Here is a 20,268-nt window from a genome sequence, read left to right as displayed (position 1 = left end):
TGCGATACGATTATGGCTGACCCTGTAAAACGGGTGCCAAACTCATTCCATGGAGGACCTAGTGTTTTTCGTTTCAATCAAGACCTAGACAACCAGGTGAGGGGAGTTCCTTACTAATCCATGAGCGAAAACCCGCAGATACTTGGCCTTCCATGGAATGAGTAGACATGCTGTAAAACCACATTTTGTTGCACCTATCCAGTGTATGTGACAAAAACATGTATAATTATTTAGCTAAATAGTTGATTCAATGAATGAATATTGTTCAAGGTTCACACTACTACTTGCAGCTTCATTTTAATTTGAGTGAGTATTTAAAAGGGCTTTTCTGATCTAAAAATGTTGATCTGTGGGGTGTAGTTTTGAAACTCAGCCTTGCTGCCCTGTGCAGTTTGACCAGCTATATTGTGGTCGTCTTCCTCAAAGCATATCTGGCTATGTAGCAAGCGTACTGTACATTTATGGCATTGGGTCTAATTTCTTTGAAATCTAGTTTATGGCTCTCAAATCCACTATCGCCTTCTAGTGGTGTAAACAGCAGGTGTGACACGCCCACGTTTAGCACATTTCCCGTGACGTCACTGTCTTTCGGCGTTTATTGAAGGAGGAAGAGTCGCATTCACGGAAGTCAAGCAACTCGACAAGTTGCTGTTAACCTAGCTAACGTCCCTAACAGGTAATGTCAAAAATTGTGTTCATTAGATATGAAATGTAAAGTATAATATATACGATGCCTTTTATTGTTTGGTCGTTTTTTAAGGTAACTACTGTCGCTAGCTGGATACGTTTTATTCGAACAGCACTGCTTTGTTTATCAGACGTTAGCTAGCATAGCTAACGTTAGTAAACTATATTTCTTCATCCTTGTTGTGCAAACTAGCTAGTTAGTTCACTATTTCCTTTACTATGTGATCCATCAACATGGATTTAGTTAATTAAAATGGTTATACTTTCTGAATTTCTGATAGAGGCGATGTAAGCTAGTTAGACGGTTATTGGTTTCAGGGGTAGATACTGTTAGCTTTTTAGCTAGTTAAGTTAGCTACATAGCTCAATGTCTGTCAGTTTTAAATGTCCGCTCCAGTCCTACCTGCCTGTGTAGTTACTGGTGTGGCCATCAACCCGCTCACATGATGGTGTTGACTCACTAGTGTCGAAACCTCTCCTTATTCCCTCATCTCCTTCATCTTCACGTTCTCTGAACAAAGGATAGGTGAAAACAATATGGTGGGTGATGACAGTATGTCAGTGTGGCAAAGAAATTGTCAGACTTGCCAGTATGTATTGGCTCCTCTTTTCAATACCAACTTATTTTGTTTCCTTAGCTGGCCATCATGCTTGGGGGAGGATTCAAAGCAGAAAGACTCCGGGTCAACCTCCGACTGGTGATCAATCGCCTGAAGCTCTTGGAGAAAAAGAAAAGTGAGCCAGGCAACAACAGTACCAGTCAAAAGTTTGGACACACTTACTCATTCCAGGGGTTTTCTTTATTGTTACTATTTTCTACATTGTAGAATAATAGTGAAGACATCAAAACTATGAAATAACACACATGAATTCATGTAACCAAAAAAAGTGTTAAACAAATCCAAATATATTTGAGATTCTTCAAAGTAGCCACCCTTTGCCTTGATGACAGCTTTGCATTCTTGGCATTCTCTCAACCAGCTTCATGAGGTAGTCACCTGGAATGCATTTCAATTAAGAGGTGTGCCTTGTTGAAAGTTAATTTGTGGAATTTATTTCCTCAATGCATTTGAGCCAATTAGTTGTGTTGTGACAAGGTAGGGGGTAGCCCCATCTTCTTCTACAGAAGATAGCCCTATTTGGTAAAAGACCAAGTCCGTATTATAACAAGAACATCTCAACATCAACTGTTCAGCGGAGACTGTGTGAATCAAGCCTTCATGGTCAAATTGCTGCAAAGAACCACTACTAAATGACACCAATGATAAGAGACTTGCTTAGGCCAAGAAACACTAGCAATGGACATTAGACCAGTGGAAATTGGTCTGATGGGTCCAAATTTTAGATTTTTGGTTCCAACCACAGTGTCTTTGTGAGATGCAGAGTAGGTGAGGTGATGATCTCCTCGTGTGGTTCCCACCGTGAAGCATGGAGGAGGTGTGGGGGTGCTTTGCTGGTGACACTCTCAGTGCTTTATTTAGATTTCAAGGCACACTTAACCACCATAGCTACCACAGCCTTCTGCAGCGATGTGTGGTTCCCACCAGATGACCTGACCTCCACAATCACCCGACCTCAACCCAATTGAGATGGTTTAGGATGAGTTGGACCGCAGAGTGAAAGAAAAGCAGCCAACAAGTGCTCAGTGTATGTGGGAACTCCATCAAGACTGTTGGAAAAGCATTCCAGGTGAAGGTGGTAGAGAATGCCCAGAGTGTGCAAAGCTGTCAAGGCAAAGGGTGGCTACTTTGAAGAATCTAAAATATATCTTGATTTTTGTTTTGGTTACCACATGATTCCATGTGTTATTTCATAGTTTTCATGTCTTCATTCTACAATGTAGAAAATAGTAAACATAAAGAAACCCTTGAATGAGTAAGTGTGTCCAAACCTTGGACTGGTACTGTACATACACACACAAACACTGTGCAAGCTGTAGTCTCTGTTATTTAACATTTTTGTGTCTCTTGATTGTCTGTAAAATAAATGCTTACAGAATGGATCTTCTGTCTCTTTGTAGCTGAGCTAGCTCAGAAAGCACGGAAGGAGATTGCAGACTACCTGTCAACAGGAAAGGATGAGCGAGCACGGATCCGTGTGGAACACATCATCAGAGAGGACTACTTGGTAGAGGCCATGGAGATCCTAGAACTGTACTGTGACCTGCTGCTGGCTCGCTTTGGCCTCATCCAGTCCATGAAGTAAATGAGCCTGCCTAGAGGACTCAGGAAAGATTCTCCTTTTCCAATTGTTTATTTCCTTGCATCATGTCTCCTTGCTGCCTCCTCAAAACACATTGGATGAGGTTAGAGAGGGGAGGAGCCTTGGGACTTCTCTTCCAACGCATTTTGAGACGGAGACGAGAGAGGATGCAAGGAATCGAGTAAAGACAATTGAAAGAAGAGCCAAAATTTCTCCTGGTCAAGGAAAAACCCCTTTCCCTATAATGGGTGTTTTGAGTTTATCCTTCAGGGCTCGACATTAACGCTTGTCTGGGACAGGTAAACAATTAGTTGGACAAGAAGAATATAGATTTACTGTAAATTGTCTGGACGGACAAGCTAAAAAAAATGCAATCCTAAAATTGCACCGATCACAGTTTTGCGGTCACGAGATGATCAAAGCTCAGAGCCTATTTGTTGATATTCCTTGCTAGTTAGTGAGTTATTTGCCCACTGACGGTACATTTTTGATTAGCGAACAGATCATACGGCCATGATTATCCTGGAAAAGTAATGTGTACATCCCCTGCATTTATGCCAGTGTGATTGGGCCTGAGGAGAGAGATTGTCGCAGCTAGACTATGGCCTATAAAATAATGATACACTAACAGACGGATTAGTTAGCCAATTCAAAACATAACCAGCCAAGCTACATGATATCTTGGTAGTTAAGTATTTAGCTAATAGCATGTATTGATGTCCTTCAAAAATGTTGTCCAGCACTCCTGAATAAATGACCGTCGCGCAGTTGATGAATGGGTGCGTTAACCTACTCCTGTTATATATATATATATATATATATATATATAAACATTTCATTAAAAAGCATCTCAAACACAACACTATTCAACACCGGGCATGTCATTTTGACAGTGTTAAAAATATTCTTAGAATAGCTAGGGCTGGGATGAAACCAGTATCGCAATATTTCTTCCATGAGAACCCAAAGCAGTCCCAACTCTTTGGTCCTTTAAAAACCGGCTGTATGTAAAATATTGTGTGCTATAGCTTGTAAAATACAGAAATATGACTCTGGATGAAAAATGTTAGTTTTTTTTCCAACATGGAGCGGATTTAGGTAAACAGCCCTGTGTTTTGTTTCCTTGCCCCGATAATGACGAGTATCGCCCCGGTCCTAAGAGTAGCCTAATTTTGAAATTACTCCTATCCTGTCAATAGATCTCCACGAAAACCTTCATATTTCAGCCTTACATGGTTATAGATAAACATGTCTTCAAGAGTTACCTTGCTTTGAAGTAGCCTACTTAAGCCATTTGATCCCTTAATCATTTAATAGTATTTGGTTGTAATTGTAAAGTTAAAAAATGATTTATGTTATTTAAGGATTGCCAACTATCCTCCAGGAGAGCCTTAAAGGGCGGCAGGTAGCCTAGAGCTTTGAGCTAGTAACAACTTGTTGATTGGAATGCCCGAGCCGACGAGGTAAAAATATCTGTCATTGTGCCTTTTGAGCAAGTTACTTAATACTAATTTGCTACAGGGGGCGCCGTACTACTATGGCTCACCCAGTAAAACGACACATTTCACATTTCACTGCACCTATCTGGTGACACAACATTTGTATTTTTTTAAGGGGCTGTGTTCTATTTTGAGACAGTCTGAATATGGAAAGAAGTCAATGGGCAGAGGGTGGCTTACATTTTTCTGATTCTCTGTATGGTAATGATAATTGTTTTGTAAAGTGGTTCCTTGCATCATACAACCCCATGTTAAGTCACCCTTTTGGCCCATGATGTTACAGACCATTTTTAATTTGAGCCTTCAGACAAGTAAAACATCTGTCAAGCCCTTAACACCTATTTGTCTGTTTCTTGACAGGGAGCTCGACCCTGGCCTGCAGGAAGCTGTGTCCACTCTCATCTGGGCAGCCCCACGTCTACAGTCTGAGGTCAACGAGCTCAAAATTGTGAGTAGTATGCATTGTGCGTTAACATGTCTAGCATGTCTAGTCTCTTGGATTAGTCTTATTATACTGCCTAATTTAAACACTTCCATCCTGCCCCTTACCCAATACACATGTAACTATTGAACTATAAATTGTGCCTTCCTGTATTATACTTATGTTACAATATATTATTCTATTCAACTGCCATTTACTTTATGTTCGTATTTTTATGTTTTATTGTTTCATTGTCGAAGAAACCTGCAAGTAAGCATTATGTTGTGGACCATGTATACCATGCATATCCTCTACATAGGACTAATAAAACTTAACTAGTCCTCAGTAAAATAAAAAAAGAAATGTGTGCATTTTGTACACTTTTTGCTGTGTTGTGATCCTTGATACTGTGCTTTCTCCATACAGGTGTCTGATCAGCTGTGTGCCAAATACAGCAAGGAGTATGGCAAGCTCTGTAGGACAAACCAAATCGGGACAGTCAATGATAGGGTATGCATTTTTAGATGGTCTGCTTCAAGATACAGTACCAGTCAAAGTTTGGACACACCTACTCATTCAAGGGTTTTTCTTTTTACTATTTTCTACATTGTAGATTAATAGTGGAGACATCAAAACGATGAAATAACACATATGGAATCATGTAGTAACCAATAAAGTGTTAAACATATCCAAATATATTTTAGATTCTTCAAAGTAGCCACCCTTTGCCTTGATGACAGATTTACACACTCTTTGTGGTATACAGAAGATAGCCCAATTTGGTAAAATACCAAGTCCATATTATGGCAAGAACAGCTCAAATAAGCAAAGAGAAATGACAGTCCGTTACTTTAAGACAGGGTCAATATGGAACATTTCAAGAACTTTGTACGTTTCTTCAGGTGCAGTTGCCATCAAGCGCTATTATGAAACTGGCTCTCATAAGGACCGCCACGGGAAAGGAAGACCCAGAGTTACCTCTGCTGCAGAGGATAAGTTCATTAGTTACCAGCCCAATAAATGCTTGACAGAGTTCAAGTAACAAACACATCTCAACAGCCACTGTTCAGAGGAGATCGTATGAATCAGGCCTTCATGGTCGAATTGCTGCAAAGAAATCACTAAAGGACACCAATAATAAGAGACTTACTTGAGACAAGAAACACAAGAAATGGACATTAGACCAGTGGAAATCTGTCCTTTTAGTCTGATGTCCAAATTTGAGATTTTTGGTCCAAACACTGTGTCTTTGTGAGACGCAGAGTAGGTGAACTGATGATCTCCTCGTGTGGTTCCCACCGTGAAGCATGGAGGAGGAGGTGTGGGGGTGCTTTGCTGGTCACACTGTCAGTGCTTTATTTAGAATTCAAGGCGCACTTAACCACCATAGCTACCACAGCATTCTGCAGCGATACACCATCCCATCTGGTTTGCGCTTAGTGGGACTATTTTTGTTTTTTGACAGGACAATGACCCAACATACCTCCAGGCTGTGTAAGGGCTATTTGACCAAGAAGGAGAGGGATGGAGTACTGCGTCAGATGACTTGGCCTCCACAATCACCCGACCTCAACCTAATTGAGATGGTTTGGGATGAGTTGGACTCTAGAGTAAAGGAAAAGCAGCCAACAAGTGCTCAGCATATGTGGGAATCCTTCAAGACTGTTGGAAAATCATTCTTCATGAAGCTGGTTGAGAGAATGCCAAGAATGTGCAAATCTGTCATCAAGGCAAAGGGTGGCTACATTGAAGAATCTCGTATTATATATATTTTGATTTGTTTAACACTTTTTTTGGTTACATGAATCTATATGTGTTATTTCATAGTTGATGTCTTCACTATTCTACAATGTAGAAAAAAGTTTTAAAAAATAAAGAAACCCTTGAATGAGTAGGTATATCCAAACTTTTGATTGGTACTGTAGATATGTGTTTGTTTCTGCCTGAAACATTTCCCTGTCTCTACTTTACCCCATAGCTCATGCACAAACTGAGTGTAGAGGCTCCTCCTAAGATCCTGGTGGAGCGCTACCTCATTGAGATTGCCAAGAATTACAACGTGCCCTACGAGTCAGACGCCATGGTCAGAGTGAGTATCTGATGATGAAACCTGTCTGCCTCCCGCCATTCACCTGTGTGCCTGTCTCCCTGTGCCCACCCCCTGACTGACTCTACTATTTATATACTACCAAGTCTGGAACCAACAGGACCCTGAACAGCTTCTAGCCCCAAGCCATAAGACTACTAAATAGTTAACTAAATCCCTGCCCGGACTATCTGCATTGACCCTTTTTGCACTCTTGACTCATCACTCATTACCTGTCCTGTTGCCTAGTAACTTTATTCCTAGTTATATGTACATATATCTACCTCAATTACATTGGCCCAGTACTGGTAATCCGTGTATATAGCCATGTTATCAGTACTCATTGTGTATGCATTATTACTTTGATTACGTGTTATTATTTTTCCGTTTTCTTTCTCTCTGCATTGTTGGGAAAGGCCCATAAGTAAGCATTTCACTGTTAAAGCCAATTTATGCTTCATCTGAAAATGTGGTCAGAGGCTTCGTATGGAGGGTGTGACGCTCATTGCGGAGCCCCCTCAAATTTTGTAACAATGCAAAGGGCTCTGTTTAGCACCGCATTGACATGATTGGTTGACGGTATGTGAGGGAGGGAGGTCCTGTATAAATGCAAACTCACTACCTTGACAACTGCTCTGCTGCGCGTGAGAAAGTATGAATGCACCGACTTCTGCAGAGGCCATATCACCATAAACGCTGCACGGCCAATGCAGACGTTGGATTGATTATGCAGTCCTTTTAGTCTACACCTGTTTACGATGCATGTGACCAATTACATTTTATTTGTACCCACCCACGCAGCCGGAGGTGTGTAAAGGCGAAGAGGCTGACCTCATAGACGTGGACTCTGACTTCAGGAAGCCTGGTGGTGGTGGTGGTGGCGGCGGCGGCGGCTTCACCGCTGGAGCTATGCCTATGCCCATGGGCCCCCCATCAGCGTTCAGCTACCCAACACCCAAAGGAGCAGTAAGAATTTTTTTTTTTCTCCCAAAAGTGGTGCCACTGACCGCTATTGTTCATGCAGCATGGGAAAAAAGTGCATTACGTATGTGCTTTTCTGTCGCGTGTGCGATGTCAGAGAAGAAAACAGTGTTAGTTGTTTGAAGTAACTTCGTTGTCGTAATATCTCAAACAGACATGGCTGTTTCACCATTAAGGATTCCAGCTGTAATAAATATAGAGATGTTGATTTATAAATGTGTTTTTATTTACATTCGTTTTTTTTTTCTTTAGATTCCCGGCCCCATAGGGTTCAACGGCCCCTCTGTTGGCACATATGATGCCTTTAACAACTTCCAGCCTCCAATGAGAGGAGGACACCCCCCTGAGCTGCCCAGCTGCCCCCCTACCTACGAGTCTGTAAGTGTCAGAGCCCCCTGCCCCTTCTGCTTCTCCAGACAGATGGACAGCCGGCCAGTTCACCTTTCAGGGAAGAGGAGTTCATTATAGTTTGCTTGTGCCATCGCTTGTCTCTGCAGCACAGTGCTATGATACAGGGACGTGATAGAATGTGGAAACGGTCATAGCTGGTATTAACTGCTAATCACTAACCTTGTGCTGAACTGCATACGAATGTCTTTTGAATGCTCTGAGTGATTTATAATATGCTGAAACAGATCTACTTGCTGTCAAACTAGTATGTTACTGGATGTGGCAGGGAAGCCATGTTCCTCATAGTGAAGTGAATGCAATTTGAGGTTAATTATATTATTAGCTCTTGCTTTTTGCTCATTCTTACCCCAGCGGTGTTGACTTTCTCAGCAATGCACTACTTCAATGATTATTCCTCCTCCAATCACATACTAACATACAAAACATTGTTTTTCTCATGTATCTATACAACTTTAACAGTTCAACATGCAGGCAGGGTAGAGCGATCATGATGTGTGTGTATTTTTCAGATTGATGAGCTGTCTATTAAACCTTCTGATCGATCCCAGGTGTCTGGTAAGTTGTTTTCAATGAATATTTCCTTTCCTACATGTCAATCTCTTCAGCGATAGTATTGCTTTCTTTTTGCATAACGGTTGCATTGGGGTGTATTTGTAATGTCAATCTAAACATATGTTCTTTCCACAGGCCCCGGGCCTTCATCCCAGATCTACGATAACAACGCCCTCCCTGAGCTGCCCTCAGTTCCCGACACGCTTCCCACTTCCTCCTTTGGAGTTGGACGAAACACTGCGAGCTCTGATGACATCGACTTTGATGACCTGTCACGGCGCTTTGAGGATCTGAAGAAGAAGACCTAATCCTCCAGTATCCCATCATGCTGTGTTGTCAGTCACCGCAGTTACAGGAAATGTTTAAATATTTGGATTGGCACCCTTTGCAGTGAAACTCTCCTCACTGTGTAGTTTTACTGATGTTAACATGAACTGTACCTCATTCAAACACACGTGTCTGTCTGGCATACTGAAGGTGAAGGCCCTTTAGAGGGCTATTTGACAGTACATTTTGCAGTACACTTTATTATCGACTACGTCCAATCAACTGGACCATATAGGTGTCATCTTTATATGAGCACTTTGGATATAAAATGGCCTTCCTGATAGTAACTAGTACTCTATGTAACCTCTCAATCTTTCTCGTTGTTATGGTTGTCCCCTATCCCCTTGACTCACAGTATGAGACAATATTTGGTTAATAATCAAATAGTCTTAACTAGTAGGGTCTCTCGTCCAGAGACTGGATTGAGTAATCCAGAATGTCAATAGTGTGTCGTTGGTGGGTTTCATGAACCTGTTTTTTTACCTGCCACTGAATCGCCTACTAGAACAACCTGTTTTCTGGCACACCTATTATGTCGAAATATTCAGGCCTAGGACATTTTCAAGACCGGGTGCTACGGCCTGTCGGGTTTTACCCTCGTTACTCTCTGGGTCTGGACCTTTGGGGACATCTGAAACCGGTTCTTTGACATATCTGTTACCTTACATGGGGTGAAGGGATTTAATTAGACTTGATTGATAAAGTGGGGTATTGAGATATGAAATACACAATGCTATTTACAGGAAGGATTGTTTTAATTGTACAGCAAACGAATGTTGGTAGGAGGTTGAAGGCAAGAGTTGGAAAATATTTTTATTTTGTACATTTGTTCTAATAAAATTCACTTGATGTTTTAAAGATGATTTAGTTTAACCCTATACATGCACTTTCCATGTTTGTGTAAAATAACCCATGCAGTGTATTGGTGACTGGAATGCATGATTTCACTGGTGACAGAAATTATACTCTATGACAAACCACTTGACCATGTAAGTTTGATGTAAATACGTTCCTCAAATGTAATGGGTTCTTCTTCCTCTTTGTGTAATAGAGGTTTATAGTGTGATTCAGTATGTTATCTATGTATGTGCGTCACACTGCATTTACCATCATCCAAGACCTTCCCATTCTGTAAGTATATTCAGACTATGTACACGTAACATGCTGTGGTGGAAAAACGACCCAATTGTCATACTTGAATAAAAGTAAAGATGCCTTAATAGAAAATGACTCAAGTGAAAGTCACCCAGTAAAATACTACTTGATTAAAAGTCAAAGTATTTGGTTTTAAAATACTTAAGTATTGAAAGTATAAATAATTAAAAATTCCTTATTTTAAGCAACCAGAAAACACAATTCTTGTGTTTTTAAATTTTGCGGATAGCCAGGGACACACTCCCAACACAGACATAATACACAAACTAAGCATTTGTGTTTAGTAAGCCCACCAGATCAGAGGCGATAGAGATGACCAGGGATGTTATTTTGATACTGTGAATTGGACCAATTTTCTGTCCTGTTAAGCATTCAAAATGTAACGAGTACTTTTGGGTGTCGGGGAAAATGTACAATATTTTTGGGGGGGGAAAGTAGTGAAGTAAAAGTTGTCAAAATTATAAATAGTAAAGTACAGATACTCCAGAAAATGACTTAAGTGGTACTGTAAAGTATTTTTACCTAAGTACTTTACACCACTTGTAACATGCCTATTTCTTAATTTATATAATCTTTGTTAAAATTAGTTTTAAGTTTTTTTATTTTATGAACATTGAATCTTGGTGATGGAAGTAGTTTTGATAAAGGAGAGAAACGGGGCTGGATTTGCTGTTCCAGTCTTATAGCTTGTTTTCACTCATTTACTATGGATGGAAGTTAGGACTGTCTACTCCACCATCCTAAAATAAGACTAACACTACCGTACAGTGACCCGCTCACTGCTTTGACTGCTCATCCTCTTAGGTGTAATATAGGATTGTTTGAAGAGTGTTTGATACTAACTTTGATTAGCAAGTGTACTGTATATCTTGTCACAAAACAGATATTAGCCTATGTTTCTTATGTCTAATAAAGGACATATTTCTAATTGAAGTTCTGGGGTGGCTAATTTTCTTAGATGTAATTGTTTCTGTGTCATATCTTTTCAAGTGAATAAGTGCTACTGTAATCAAGGAAGTCGGTTGGTAGTGCAGTGTAGCTACTAGTGCTGCCACTAGAGAGGGTAGATTACCAGTGTTAGTTGTTTGCAGTAACTTTGTTGTTGTAATATCGCCAACAGACATGGCTGTTTCACCATTAAGGATTCCGGCTTTAAGACTGAAATATAGAGATGTTGATATGAATGTGATGTTTTTATACATATTCGTTTTTTTCTTTAGATGCCCGGCCTCATAGGGTTCAACTGTTGGCACATATGATGCCTTTAACAACTTCCAGCCTCCAATGAGAGGAGGACACCCCCCTGAGCTGCCCAGCTGCCCCCTCCCTACGAGTCTGTAAGTGTCAGAGCCCCCTGCCCCTTCTGCTTCTCCAGACAGATGGACAGCCGGCCAGTTCACCTTTCAGGGAAGAGGAGTTCATTATAGTTTGCTTGTGCCATCGCTTGTCTCTGCAGCACAGTGCTATGATACAGGGACGTGATAGAATGTGGAAACGGTCATAGCTGGTATTAACTGCTAATCACTAACCTTGTGCTGAACTGCACACGAATGTCTTTTGAATGCTCTGAGTGATTTATAATATGCTGAAACAGATCTACTTGCTGTCAAACTAGTATGTTACTGGATGTGGCAGGGAAGCCATGTTCTTCATAGTGAAGTGAATGCAATTTGAGGTTAATTATATTATTAGCTCTTGCTTTTTGCTCATTCTTACCCCAGCGGTGTTGACTTTCTCAGCAATGCACTACTTCAATGATTATTCCTCCTCCAATCACATACTAACATACAAAACATTGTTTTTCTCATGTATCTATACAACTTTAACAGTTCAACATGCAGGCAGGGTAGAGCGATCATGATGTGTGTGTATTTTTCAGATTGATGAGCTGTCTATTAAACCTTCTGATCGATCCCAGGTGTCTGGTAAGTTGTTTTCAATGAATATTTCCTTTCCTACACGTCAATCTCTTCAGCGATAGTATTGCTTTCTTTTTGCGTAACGGTTGCATTGGGGTGTATTTGTAATGTCAATCTAAACATATGTTCTTTCCACAGGCCCCGGGCCTTCATCCCAGATCTACGATAACAACGCCCTCCCTGAGCTGCCCTCAGTTCCCGACACGCTTCCCACTTCCTCCTTTGGAGTTGGACGAAACACTGCGAGCTCTGATGACATCGACTTTGATGACCTGTCACGGCGCTTTGAGGATCTGAAGAAGAAGACCTAATCCTCCAGTATCCCATCATGCTGTGTTGTCAGTCACCGCAGTTACAGGAAATGTTTAAATATTTGGATTGGCACCCTTTGCAGTAAAACTCTCCTCACTGTGTAGTTTTACTGATGTAAACATGGACTGTACTTCATTCAAACACACGTGTCTGTTTGGCATACTGAAGGTGAAGGCCCTTTAGAGGGCTATTTGACAGTACATTTTGCAGTACACTTTATTATCGACTACGTCCAATCAACTGGACCATATAGGTGTCATCTTTATATGAGCACTTTGGATATAAAATGGCCTTCCTGATAGTAACTAGTACTCTATGTAACCTCTCAATCTTTCTCGTTGTTATGGTTGTCCCCTATCCCCTTGACTCACAGTATGAGACAATATTTGGTTAATAATCAAATAGTCTTAACCAATAGTGTCTCTCGTCCAGAGACTGGATTGAGTAATCCAGAATGTCAATAGTGTGTTGTTGGTGGGTTTCAGGAAACTGTGTTTTACCTGCCACTGAATCGCACCTGTTTTCTGGCAAACCCATTGTGTTGAAATTTCCAGGCCTAGGACATTTTCAAGGTCGTAGCACCCTGTCTATGTCAGGTTGAAGCAGTGCTACTGTAATCAAAATGCAGTGTAGATACTAGTACTGTCACTAGAGGGTAGATTACTATATGAACAGTGAATGATATGGATGCCTCAATGGATGAGGCAGGTAAAGGGTTACACACAGGACACAGAAACGAGTCTCCTAAGCCTTGAGGGACCCATCTCCAAGAGAGCAGGGTTTCATTCAATGACCTTGAAAATACTTTGAAACAAACAGAAAATAAAAATAAGTGTACTTCAACTAAGTTTGAAGTGGACCCTTCGTTTTAGGAACTTTCCCAAGGTTTGAGCTTGCAGAACATGACCCAGGATCCTGCAGAGGGAGGCTTGTTTGACACTTGTCTTGCGTAGATCTGTAGCGTTGCAATGGGGTGTTTTCCTGGAACTCAGGAGCTTGAGGCTTTTTTCAACGCTGTCATAACATTTTGTCTTGATGTGTTTTTCCAGTGGATGTAAAGGAGTTGGGGTGACTCGGTGAAGTGGACTGTCCCAACAGTACAAAGCTCTATGACAATATTACTTTGGATGATTTCTATGTGGAATGCCTACTCTCTGTGCCAGTTGCGTTAAAGTGGTTCAGAATAAGTCCCTCAGAGTCACAGAGGGCTGTTGAGGGGAGGACGGCTCATAATGTTTGGAATGGAGTAAATGGAATTGATGTGTTCGATACCATTTCATCCACTCCGTTCCAGGCATTACTGTGAGCCTATCCTCCCCAATTAAGTTGAACTGGCCTACTGTGCTCAGTCCTTATAACTTCAAAGAGAAGATATGCTACATCAGAGTGGTCTTTGATCTGTGGCTCTCCAGTTGCATTCATGGTCACATCGCAGAGCATCCTGTCCTGTCCAGATTACTGTCTGAGAGGTTATTTTTTTTCACCTTTATTTAACCAGGTAGGCGAGTTGAGAACTAGTTCTCATTTGCAACTGCAATCTGGCCAAGAAAAAGCAAAGCAATATGACACATACAAAACACAGAGTTACACATGGAATAAACAAACATACAATCAATAATACAGTAGAAAAAAGTATATATACAGCATGTGCAAATGAGGGAGGACAAGGGAGGTAAGGCAATAAATAGTCCATGGTGGCGAAGTAATTACAACATAGCAATTAAACACTGGAATGGTAGAATGTGCAGAAGAAGAATGTGCAAGTAGAGATACTGGGGTGCACAGGAGCAAGATAAAAAAAATAGTTAGTTGGATGGGCTATTTACAGATGGGCTATGTACAGGTGCAGTGATCTGTGAGCTGTTCTGACAGCTGGTGCTTCAAGCTAGTGAGGGAGATAAGAGTCTCCAGCTTTAGTGATTTTTGCAGTTCGTTCCAGTCATTGGCAGCAGAGACCTGGAAGGAGAGGGAAGAATTGGCTTTGGGGGTGACCAGTGAGATATACCTGTTGGAGCGCGTGCTACAGGTGGGTGCTGCTATGGTGACCAGTGAGCTGAGACAAGGCGGGGCTTTACCTAGCAGAGACTTGTAGATGACCTGGAGCCAGTGGGTTCGGCCATGAGTATGAAGTGAGGGCCAGCCAATGAGAGCGTACAGGTCGCAATGTTGGGTCGTATATAGGGCTTTAATGACAAAACGGATGGCACTGTGATAGACTGCATCCAATTTGTTGAGTAGAGTGTTGGAGGCTATTTTGTAGATGACATTGCCGAAGTTGAGGATCGGTAGGATGGTCAGTTTTACGAGGGTATGTTTGGCAGCATGAGTGAAGGATGCTTTGTTGTGAAATAGGAAGCCGATTCTATATTTAATTTTGGATTGGAGATGTTTAATGTGAGTCTGGAAGGAGAGTTTACAGTCTAACCAGACACCTAGGTATTTGTAGTTGTCCACATATTCTAAGTCAGTAGTGATGCTAGGCGGGCAGGTGCGGGCAGCGATCGGTTGAAGAGCATGCATTTAGTTTTACTTGCATTTAAGAGCAGTTGGAGGCCACGGAAGGAGAGTTGTATGACATTGAAGCTCGTCTGGAGTTTAGTTAACACAGTGTCCAAAGAAGGGTCAAATGTATACAGAATGGTGTCGTCTGCGTAAAGGTGGATCAAATAATCACCAGCAGCAAGAGCGACATCATTGATGTATACAGAGAAGAGAGTCGGCCCGAGAATTGAACCCTGTGGCACCCCCATAGAGACTGCCAGAGGTCCGGACACCAGGCCCTCCGATTTGACGCACTGAACTCTATCAGAGAAGTAGTTGGTGAACCAGGCGAGGCAATCATTTGAGAAACCAAGGCTGTTGAGTCTGCCAATAAGAATGTTGTGATTGACAGAGTCGAAAGCCTTAGCCAGGTCGATGAATACGGCTGCACAGTAATGTCTCTTATCGATCGGCGGTTGTGATATCGTTTAGGACCTTGAACGTGGCTGAGGTGCACCCATGACCAGCTCTGAAACCAGATTGCATAGCGGAGAAGGTACGGTGGGATTCAAAATGGTCGGTAATCTGTTTGTTTACTTGGCTTTCGAAGACCTTAGAAAGGGAGGGTAGGATAGATATAGGTCTGTAGCAGTTTGGGTCTAGAGTGTCTCCCCCTTTGAATAGGGGGATGGCCACGGCAGCTTTCCAATCTATGGGAATCTCAGATGATACGAAAGAGAGGTTGAACAGGCTAGTATTAGGGGCTGCAACAATTTCGGCAGATAATTTTAGAAAGAGAGGGTCCAGATTGTCTAGCCCGGCTGATTTGTGGCGGTCCAGATTTTGCAGCTCTTTCAGAACATCATCTATATGAATTTGGGTGAAGGAGAAATGGGGGAGTTTTGGGCGAGTTGCTGTGGGGGGTGGAGGGTTGTTGATCGGGGTAGGGGTAGCCAGGTGGAGAGCATGGCAAGCCGTAGAGAAATGCTTATTGAAATTCTCAATTGTAGTGGATTTATCGGTGGTGACAGTGTTTCCTCGCTTCAGTGCAGTGGGCAGCTGGGAGGAGGTGCTCTTGTTCTTCATGGACTTTACAGTGTCCCAGAACTTTTTTGAGTTTGTGCTACAGGATGCACATTTCTGCTTGAAAACGCTAGCCTGAGCTTTCCTAACTGCCTGTGTATATTTGTTCCTAACTTCCCTGAAAAGTTGCATATCACGGGGGCTATTTGATGCTAATGCAGAATGCCACAGGATGTTTTTGTGCTGGTCAAGGGCAGTCAGGTCTGGAGAGAACCAAGGGCTATATCTGTTCCTGGTTCTACATTTTTTGAATGGGGCATGCTTATTTAAGATGGCGGGGAAGGCAATTTGAAAGAATAACCAGGCATCCTCTACTGACGAGATGAGGTCAATATCCTTCCAGGATACCCGGGCTAGGTTGATTAGAAAGGCCTGCTTGCTGAAGTGTTTTAGGGAGCGTTTGACAGGCAATGAGGCAGTGATCGCTGAGATCTTGGTTGAAAACAGCAGAGGTGTATTTGGAGGGGAAGTTGGATGGGATGATATCTATGAGGGTGCCCGTGTTTACAGATTTGGGGTTGTACCTGGTGGGTTCATTGATAATTTGTCTGAGATTGAGGGCATCAAGCTTAGATTGTAGGATGGCCCGGGGTGTTAAGCATGTCACAGTTTAGGTCACCTAGCAGCGTGAGCTCTGAAGATAGATGGGGGGCAATCAATTCACATATGGTGTCCAGAGCACAGCTGAGGGCAGAGGGTGGTCTATAGCAAGCGGCAACGAAGAGAGACTTTTTTCTGGAAAGGTGGATTTTTAAAAGTAGAAGCTCAAATTTTGGGGGTACAGACCTGGATAGTAAGACAGAACTCTGCAGGTTATCTCTGCAGTAGATTGCAACACCGCCCCCTTTGGCAGTTCAATCTTGTCGGAAAATGTTATAGTTAGGGATGGATATTTCAGGGTTTTTGGTGGTCTTCCTAAGCCAGGATTCAGACACGGCTAGGACATCCGGGTTGGCAGAGTGCGCTAAAGCAGTGAATTAAACAAACTTAGGGAGGAGGCTTCTAATGTTAACATGCATGAAACCAAGGCTTTTACGGTTTCAGAAGTCAACAAATGAGAGCACCTGGGGAGTAGGAGTGGAGCTAGGCACTGCATGGCCTGGATTAACCTCTACATCACCAGAGGAGGAGTAGGATAAGGGTACGGCTAAAGGCTATCAGGACTGGTCGTCTAGTGCGTTCGGAGCAGAGAGTAAAAGGAGCAAGTTTCTGGGCGCGATAGAATAGATTCAATGCATAATGTACAGACAAGGGTATGGTAGGATGTGAGTACATTGGAGGTAAATCTAGGCATTGAGTAATGATGAGAGAGATATTGTCTCTAGAGACGTTTAAACCAGGTGATGTCACCGCATATGTGGGAGGTGGAACAATGGTAGGTTAAGGCATATTGAGCAGGGCTAGAGGCTCTACAGTGACATAAGACAATAATCACTAACCAGGACAGTAATGGACAAGGCATATTGATATTAGGGAGAGGCATGCGTAGCCGGGTGATCAATAGGGGTCCAGTGAGGGGTTGGGCTGGCTGGAGAGACTGCGATTCAGACAGCTAGCGGGTCGGGGATAGCAAGCTAGCAGAAGGGCCATAGAGGCACGTCTCAATGGAGGAATCTCTGTTTTAGCCACCGCGTGCGGTGACGTCGATAGACCAGTCGTGATGGATTAGTAGGGTTCCGAGTAGCAGAGGGGTCCAAGTCCAATTGGCAAAATAGGCATAGTGGCCCAAGAAATTGGCTGATGGCTCTATACAGCTAACAGTCCAATATGCTCTAGACAGCTGGCGGGCTGCAGCTAGCAGATGGGCATTCAGGGGATGTTGCGATGTAAAGGCCAGGCACCGCTCATCATCATCCACAGTCAGAGAGGTTTAGTGCCGATGCACAATGACTCACCTAGCTGGGTCAGTTTGACACTCTCAGAATAAGCAAATTCATGCAGCTACAGACATCTTTGTCAGTAGTAACCACATTTGTTTTAGCAAGTCAGCAATATCAGCTGTTTTTTTAAAAGTCAATAAACAAAACAAAATGTATATACTGTATATATATATACGTATAAGGCTGAATGAACTGTTTCGCTGCCAGACAAGGCTCCGCTGATAGCCAGGTGTAGCAGTGGTAAGGTGTTGGGACTCTGCTGTTGAGACAGCTTTATGGCGGCCCTAACAGTTTGTGGGCATCGTATGTCACCGCTATAGTGCAATTAATGTATTGTTTAGGGTTGTGTTGTGTAGTGGCTTTGCTGGCATGCATCCCACATTTTTTGGGGGGCCCCACGAAGATTTACATGGTAAAATTGCCACTTACTAAGACAATTAGGTTATTGCTATACACAATATAATATTAAAACCATTCTTATTACATTCTACCTGAGGACAACACAACCCACTCTCTGTAGAGTTTAGAGTTTGAGGGGAGAGAGTTTAGTTAAGGGTTTTAAAATAGTAAGAATAAAAAGACAACAACCAATTGAAGAAGGCTGCTTCCCTGCCATGAGTCACCTAGGCGGAGGTTGAAGGCCTGAAGCATTCTCTTTTCTGCTCATGGCCAAACTCAATTTGTACTACGCTAAAGGGGAATTGACTGACTCAATATAGGCTCAGAGAATATTAATATCCCCTCTTCCAACATTTAATTAGCTGGCAATTCCCCAAGAAATGTACTAAATTCATTTCTCACATGGACTTGAATTCATTCATTTGTGATTTTAATTAAAAACAAATTCTGCACAGGGCCCAAATCATTTTAACTGAGGTTAGATATTAGTTTGGAATGGATAATGTTCTGTCTGACCATTGGACCACCAATCATTTCTGCCCTCCGAATTCATATTCATTATATAAACAGGCCCTTTTAATTTTGTCTGGCTTGCCTTTCCAAATAAAATGGAATATTGTTTGTTCATATAATTTAAATAGCAGGTCACTAGGTGTAGGCAAAACCACAAACAAATAGGTAAACTGTGATTTGACTAAAGAGTTAATCAGGGTGATTTTTCCACAAATAGACAGGTATTTTCCTTTCAATGGTATCAAGATCTTATCTATTTTTGCTAAATTTCTATTAAAATGTATTGGAGTGAGATCATTTCTTTCTTTTGGGATATGTATACTGAGTATGTCCACATCCCCGTTAGACCATTTTTTTGGTAAACTACACGGTAATGTAAAAGTAAAAATGTTTTGTGATCCAATACTACACTTATCATGATTTGGTTGTAATCCAGAGGTTAGAAAAAGTATCTAGTATCTTTTTTTTTGCATTTTTTGTTGAAGATTGAAAAATAATGTGTTACATTTTCCCCCATATTCCATCCAGTTTGTTTTATTTTTTATAATATATTACACTGGATCTGTCGCTGTTGCTGGTCAACTACATAGCTTGCAGTGACACACAGAGTTACGGACGTGAGTCAGAGGAGTTCTTAGACAATCTCTACCATGGCATTGAGATACAGTAACGTAGATAACTGTCTGGGGTGATATGAGTGTCTTACTAATAGGTGTTACACTTTCTTTCATAACAATCTGCTGAGCACAGTGAAAGTAGGACTCATGTTGTGATGGGGATGAGGGGAGAACACGGGAATACAACCTTATTTATGGAAAAACAGTTTCAAAGACATAACTTGTTTTAATAATTTTTCAAATGTATTCAAATAAATAAATATACTTATAATACTAAGTGAGCCCACAGATACAGTCACCTCCAAAAGTATTGGCAGCCTTGACAAAGATGAGCAAAATAGACTGTATAAAATAAATAATACAAATACTAAGTTTATTGTATGCTCAGATTTTTTTTCAATAATATTTTATATTAATACAGCTGAAATAGATTTGGTTGAACGTTTTACTGCAGTGGGCTAAGTCAGGGTCACACAGTCTTAAACAAATCTACTTTGAAACAAAAGTATACACACGTGGTTATTTTATTATTATACATTTTTTTTTGTGGATTTGACCCCCTTTTCGTGGTATCCAATTGTTAGTAGTGTAAAGAAGCAGTGCGGCTTGGTTGGGTTGTGTTTCGGAGGATGCATGGAATTCGATCTTGTCTCATCGCTACAACTCCCGTACGGGCTCGGGAGAGACGAAGGTCGAATTCCATGCATCCTCCGAAACACAACCCAACCAAGCCGCACTGCTTC

At 41.7% G+C, this 20,268-nt stretch overlaps 1 protein-coding gene across 4 annotated transcripts; it reads left to right on the top strand.

Annotated features, from left to right (window-relative positions):
• Positions 1-563: 563 nt before the first annotated feature.
• Positions 564-11,254, top strand: ist1 (IST1 factor associated with ESCRT-III). Of its 4 annotated transcripts, XM_036980658.2 has the most exons (11): positions 589-676; positions 1,209-1,227; positions 1,326-1,422; positions 2,708-2,888; positions 4,749-4,836; positions 5,236-5,319; positions 6,788-6,898; positions 7,697-7,861; positions 8,129-8,254; positions 8,797-8,842; positions 8,975-11,254. In XM_036980658.2, the coding sequence occupies exons 2-11, from the start codon at positions 1,225-1,227 to the stop codon at positions 9,145-9,147; spliced, it is 1,074 nt and encodes a 357-aa protein (XP_036836553.2). In that variant the 5' UTR covers positions 589-676; positions 1,209-1,224; the 3' UTR covers positions 9,148-11,254. The 4 variants fall into 4 exon arrangements, with proteins under 4 accessions (XP_036836554.2, XP_090094658.1, XP_036836553.2 ...); XM_036980659.2 differs by lacking the exon at positions 1,209-1,227 and having other exon boundaries at positions 564-676; XM_090238532.1 differs by lacking the exon at positions 1,209-1,227 and having other exon boundaries at positions 584-676; positions 2,708-3,188.
• Positions 11,255-20,268: the final 9,014 nt, after the last annotated feature.

Source organism: Oncorhynchus mykiss, chromosome 6, assembly GCF_057628025.1.
Source record: "Oncorhynchus mykiss isolate SJ-2025 chromosome 6, ASM5762802v1, whole genome shotgun sequence".
Taxonomy (NCBI): domain Eukaryota; kingdom Metazoa; phylum Chordata; class Actinopteri; order Salmoniformes; family Salmonidae; genus Oncorhynchus; species Oncorhynchus mykiss.
Note: the sequence above shows the minus strand (reverse complement) of the source record. Positions and strands in the feature narration are given on the sequence as shown.

Coding starts and splice junctions, on each gene's coding strand:
- ist1 (XM_036980658.2), top strand. Junction 1,423..2,707: donor GCTCTTGGAGAAAAAGAAAA/GTGAGCCAGGCA, acceptor GTCTCTTTGTAG/CTGAGCTAGCTCAGAAAGCA. Junction 2,889..4,748: donor GGCCTCATCCAGTCCATGAA/GTAAATGAGCCT, acceptor GTTTCTTGACAG/GGAGCTCGACCCTGGCCTGC.